At 70.7% G+C, this 5,198-nt stretch overlaps 1 protein-coding gene across 1 annotated transcript; it reads right to left on the bottom strand.

The window, feature by feature from the left end:
• Positions 1–763: 763 nt before the first annotated feature.
• Positions 764–4,424, bottom strand: LOC310890782 (G-patch domain and KOW motifs-containing protein-like). Its single transcript, XM_083853113.1, is given in 13 exon segments — positions 764–990; positions 1,081–1,166; positions 1,243–1,273; positions 1,275–1,313; positions 1,520–1,622; positions 1,820–1,931; positions 2,312–2,423; positions 2,527–2,608; positions 2,610–2,720; positions 2,843–2,946; positions 3,438–3,538; positions 3,639–3,895; positions 4,028–4,424. Coding segments are annotated over 13 exon segments (1,515 nt in total). The 5' UTR covers positions 4,270–4,424; the 3' UTR covers positions 764–855.
• Between the last annotated feature and the right edge of the window lie 774 nt (positions 4,425–5,198).

The following is a 5,198-nucleotide window of genomic DNA, read 5'->3' as shown; positions in this document are numbered from 1 at the left end:
TGAGGGGCTCCACGTTGAATATCCGCACCCCCGAGTCCATGGCGACGCAGAAACAGCCTGAAAAAGGCGATTTTTGGGGTCCGGGGGGGCCGGTTTTGGGGTCGGGGGGTGTTTTTGGGGTCCAGGGGTGTTTTGGGGGTGAAAAAGGGCGGTTTTGGGGCCGGGCCCACTCACTCTGGTCCTGGTTGAAGCGGAGGCTGTTCACCCCCCGGGCCTGGCCATGGCTGCGGGCGGGGAGCGGGGTTTTGGGGTGCGGGGGCGTCGCTGGGGGCCCCCCCCGGCCCTTCCCGGCCCCCCCCGGCCCGGTAACGGCGAGGCCGCAGGGACCAGGCCCCGTTAAACCATCGAGTCGCGGCGGCACCCGAGACCAGAGCGGCCCTTCCGGTCACGTGCCGGAGGACCCAAGCAGGCAGGCTGGTCGCCCATGGCAACGGCGGGGAGGGCGGGGCGGTTGCCCGTAGCAACGCGCCATGTTGGAAGTGGGCAGAGGAGGACGGGAAGCGCGGTTGCCCCTAGCAACGCGCCATGTTGGAAGTGGGCATAGGAGGACGGGAAGGGCGGTTGCCCCTAGCAACGCGCCATGTTGGAAGCTGGCAGCTCCAGCAGCCGCCCTCTCCGCCATCTTGGAAGCTGGCAAACGCGCAGCTATGCCTGCAGCCGGCGCGGGGGGGCTCCAGCGAGGTTTTTTTGCCGGGGGGGGGCCTCACCAAGACGCCTGGGTTCCCAAACGGGGCCGTCCCCGCAAAGCCGAGGACATCAGCAACTTGTTTTGGCGCTGTTTATTCCCCCTGAAGCTGAGGCGGCCATGTTGGAAGCTGGTGGGTGCCCTTGTTTTTCCCGGGGGGAGGGGGGGTCTCAATCATCTTCGTGCCCCCCCAGAAAATGGCAGATGGCGTCGTAATCCAGCGCCAGCACCCTCGAGCCCGCCTCGCGCTGCAGCTGCACCAGCGCCCGGCTCCTCGATGGGTCCCGCTCCAGGATCTGGCCCACCTGGAATTGGGGGGGGGGGGTAAAATTTGGGGGGGGAGCTCCAACAGGACCCCCCCCAGCGATGGAAATGGGGCTGGGGGGGGCGCTCACCTTGCCAGCGTGCTCGCCCAGCACCACCATGACGCGGTCGGCGGCGCCCCGGGGAATGACAGTCTCCAGCATGGCCTCCTGCAGGCCTGGGGTGGGGGGGGAGCATTAGAGGGGGGGCTGGGGAATTTTAGGGTGCCCCCCCCCCCAAAAAAAAGCACTCACCGTCCACCAGGCGCCCCTCGTCCGTCCGGCAAAACGCAGGTGTCGGGGGAGAGCAGGTCCTCCACCACCATCTGGGGGCGGGAGGTTACGTGGGGGGGGGCAGAGACGTGTCGTCCCCCAGTTATGGGGCGCTGGGACCCCAATAAAGAGCAATACGGGGGGACAGGGATGCCTCCGTCCTGCCCCCCTGGGTCCCACTGAAGGGGCTTTACGGGGGGGGGACTATAGGATACCCTATGGGGGGCTATAGGGCCGTGCCCCCCCCCGCAAAACCCACCTTGCAGTTGTAGAAGCGCCCCCCCTGGAAGGCTTTGTCCACGCAGCGCACCCGCAGGTCCCTCCGCAGCCAGTGGGGGGCCCCCCGGCTCTGCTTCGCCACCCTGGGGGGGGGGACACAGCATAACTGGGGGGGGGCAGAGGGTCATGGCCCCCCCCCATAAACACCGTAGGGGTTACAGCCCTCCCCAGACGTTACACAAAGTGTTTGGGGACCCCCCCCCAAATCACGTCCCCCCCAAATTGTGTTGCCCCCCTCCCAAATTTGCTTGCCCCCCCCCCCCCCCCCCCCAGCTCTCACCTCTCCGTGTCGGGGGGCTGCCTCCTTTTGCTGTCCCCTTTTTGGGGGGGGGCTCCGGCCTCTCGCCCCTCCTCAGCCTCCGGCCTCCGCGGTTCCTTCCCCTTGGGGGGACCTGGGGGGGGGGACTGGGAGGTACTGGGGGGCTACTGGGAGGCACTGGGGGGCTACTGGGAGGCTCACTGCTGCCTAGAGGGGGCAAATCGGGGCATTTGGGGGCTAATGGGAGGCTCTAGGGGTTACTGGGTGACAGTGGAATGCTACTGGGAGACCCTAGATGATTACTGGGAAGCGCTACGGGGCTACTGGGATGTACTGGGAGGCTGCTGGGAGGCTACTGGGAGGCACTGGGGGGCTCAAAGCTGCCTAGAGGGGGCTAATCAGGGCATTTGGGGGCTACTAGGGGGCTCCGAGCGTTAGGGGGTGACGACAAGGTGATACTGGGAGGAACTGGGGGGGCTACTGGGAGGTACTGGGAGGCACTGGGAGACTCACCGGTGCCTGGGGGGGTGCCGGGCCGCAGGCTGTGCTGGCTGACCGTCACCACCTGCCCCCCCAGCGCCAGGCGCACCACGGCCCGGGCGGTTTCGGGGTCCAGCCCCTCCACCTGGGGGGGACAAAAAAAAAAAAAAAGGGGGGGTGTCGGGGGGGGGGCCGAGACCCCCCCCAAAAAGGTTTTGGGGTCTGGGGAGGCATTTTGGGGGTCTCACCTTGCCGTACATGTCGCGGTGGGGCCCGGCCTCGATGCGGACGTCAGCCCCCACTGCCAGCCCCCCCCCGGCCCCCCCGCCAGCTTCGTCGCCCCCCCGGGGGGCTGCCCCGGTTTGGGGGGCCGGGGGGGGCCGGCTCAGCCCCCAGCCCCAACCCGCGGGGGCGCAGGCGGTGCTCCAGCGGCTTCACCACCCTAAAAAGAACCAAGCCCATCAAAATTGGCGCTAAAACAATGTGGGGGGGGGTCGAGCCCAGCCCCCCCGCTTCCCCCCCCTCCCTGGGGGGGTCGCAGCCCCCCCCCAGTTTTGGGGGTACCTCTTGAAGGTGCGCCCGATGCCCTCGCCCTGGCTCCAGCCCATGCCCCGCAGCATGGCCAGCCCGAAGGCCGCCACCGGGACGGCCTCGTAGTCCTGGGGGCCCTGGGGGGCAAGGGGGGGGTTAGGGGGTGCTGGGGGGGGGGTTGGGGTCCCAAGGGGGGGTTGGGGGTTCCAAGGGGGGGTTATGAGGGTTCTGGGGGGCGGTTCGGGGGTCCCAAAGGGGGAGTTTGGGGTTCCAAGGGGGGGCAGTTAGGGTTCCAGGGGGAGTTTGGGGGTCCCAAGGTGGGGTCTGGGGGTCCCAAGGGGGGGGGGGGGCTGGGGGGTTCTGGGGTCTCAAAGGGGGAATTTGGGGTCCCAAGGGGGGGGGTTAGGGGGGCCGTTAGGGTCCTAGAGGGGGTTTGGGGGTCCCAAGGGGGAGTTTGGGGGTCCTGGGTGGTCCCAAGGGGGGGCTGGGGGGTCCCAAGGGGGGGGTCTGAAGACCCCAGGGGAGCCCAGGGGTATGTGGGGGGGGGGCTCACAAGGGGTCCTGGGGGCATTTTGGGGGCCGGGGGTTGGGTTTGAAGGGAGCCCCCCCCCCCCAGGACCCCCCTCACCGGCTGCTGCCTGGCGCCGCCGTCACCCTCGGGGGGCCGCAGGGGGATGGCGAGGGGGGGCCCGGGGGGGCCGCGGGGCTGCTCCTGGCTCTGCCGTGCCTCTGGGGGGGGTACGAGGGGGGGGGCAGGGGTGAGGGGGGTCTCAGCCCTCCCCCGACTCCCCCAGGACCCCCCCCAAAACCGCCCCCCCCCATCACTCACCCTCCAGCAGCTCCCGCACCGCCTGCGTCTCCACGGCAACGGGGTCGGGGGCGGGGCTCGGCGAGGGGGCGTGGTCTGTCGCGGAGGGGGCGTGGCCGGCGGCAGGAGCCTCGTCTCCGGAGGGGGCGTGGTCTTCGGCCGAGGGGGCGTGGCCTGCGGCCGAGGGGGCGTGGCGAGGCGGCTCGGGGTTCCTCCAGCGGTGGGAGGGGAGCAGCGGGATCACCAGCTCCTTCGGAGGGGGCGGGGCCGGCCTGGCGCTGGGGGCGTGGCCAGCGCGTTAACCACGCCCCGCCTCGCTCCGAGGCTCGCCCCCTCCCTTCACCCAAACCGGCGCGCACGCGCGCTGCGCGCTCCCCCCTCCCTCCCCCGCGGCCCACGCGCACGCGCACCTGAGCAGCTCCCGGTCCTCCACCGCCGTGAGGAAATCGGTGTCGGGGCCGGCGTCGCCGCCGGGCTCGGCGCAAGGCCCGGCCGCCAGCACCCGCCGCCTCTCCGCCTTCCGGCTGAAGCCGAACGACACCGGCCCCGCCGCCCCGCTCGCCTCAGCCCCGCTGCTCGCCGCCATCTTCCCCCGCCGCAGGGCTCTGTGGGAAATGAAAGCCCCGCCCCGCTTCCGGACTACAACTCCCATAATGCCCCGCGGCGTCCTGCCCGTAACTCCTTCCCGCCCTTAGCTCGTCCCCGCGCTTATTCGTCCAGCCCTCGGCTCGGTCCCGCCCCCGGCGGCCGCTGATTGGTTAGGCGGCCGCCAATCAGCTTCGGCCCGCAGCCACGCGGCTCCCGGCGGCCCCGCGCTTGTTGCCGTGGTAACCCCACGGCGGTACGCGGGTGGGGAGGGCACTGGGAGGACTGGGAAAGACTGGGAGGGGACTGGGATGGACTGGGATGGCACTGGGAGTGGACTGGGATGGACTGGGGGAGGGCTAGAGGGAACTGGGAGCACTGGGAGGGGCGCCTAGCAGGGCTAACTGGGAATACTAGGAGGGTACTGGGAGTACTGGGGAGGCTTACTGGGAGGACTGGGGCCAGTGAAGCGCCCCCCTCCTCCTTGCTGCCCCCACAAGGGCTTGGCTGGGCCCCCCAAATGTGGGGGGGGCAGCCCCCAGGGCCCCCCTCATGACGTGGGGGAAGGCCTGGGGCGTAATTGTTCCCCCGGGGTAGTTGGGGGGCGATTTGCCCCCCCGGGGGGGGTTATGAGGGGCTAAGGGGGTCCTGGGGGGGGCTATGGAGGTCCTGAGGGGGTCTGGGGGGGGTTGGGGAGGCCCCGGGGGGTTTGGGGCCCACCTGAGGCCGTTCTTCAGCTCCACCACCACGTGTGTCCCCCAGCCCCCCCCGCCCCCGCAGAGGCCACGCCCCCTCAGCCCCCGCGGTTGGGGCACGCGCCCCCCCCTTCCGCCCCCGCGCCCCGGAAGTGACTCAGCCGCCCCCGCGCGGGGAGGAGAGCGGGAAATGGCCGGGTCACGTGACCCGCGCGGCCTCGCAGCGGGGGGGGGGGGGCGCTTGGCCCCAAACCCGCAAAATCCGGTCCCAAACCCCCAAAACGTGGCCCCAGAACCCCCA

This window comes from Anser anser (genome assembly GCF_964211835.1).
Source record: "Anser anser genome assembly, contig: HAP1_SCAFFOLD_836, whole genome shotgun sequence".
Taxonomy (NCBI): domain Eukaryota; kingdom Metazoa; phylum Chordata; class Aves; order Anseriformes; family Anatidae; genus Anser; species Anser anser.
Note: the sequence above shows the minus strand (reverse complement) of the source record. Positions and strands in the feature narration are given on the sequence as shown.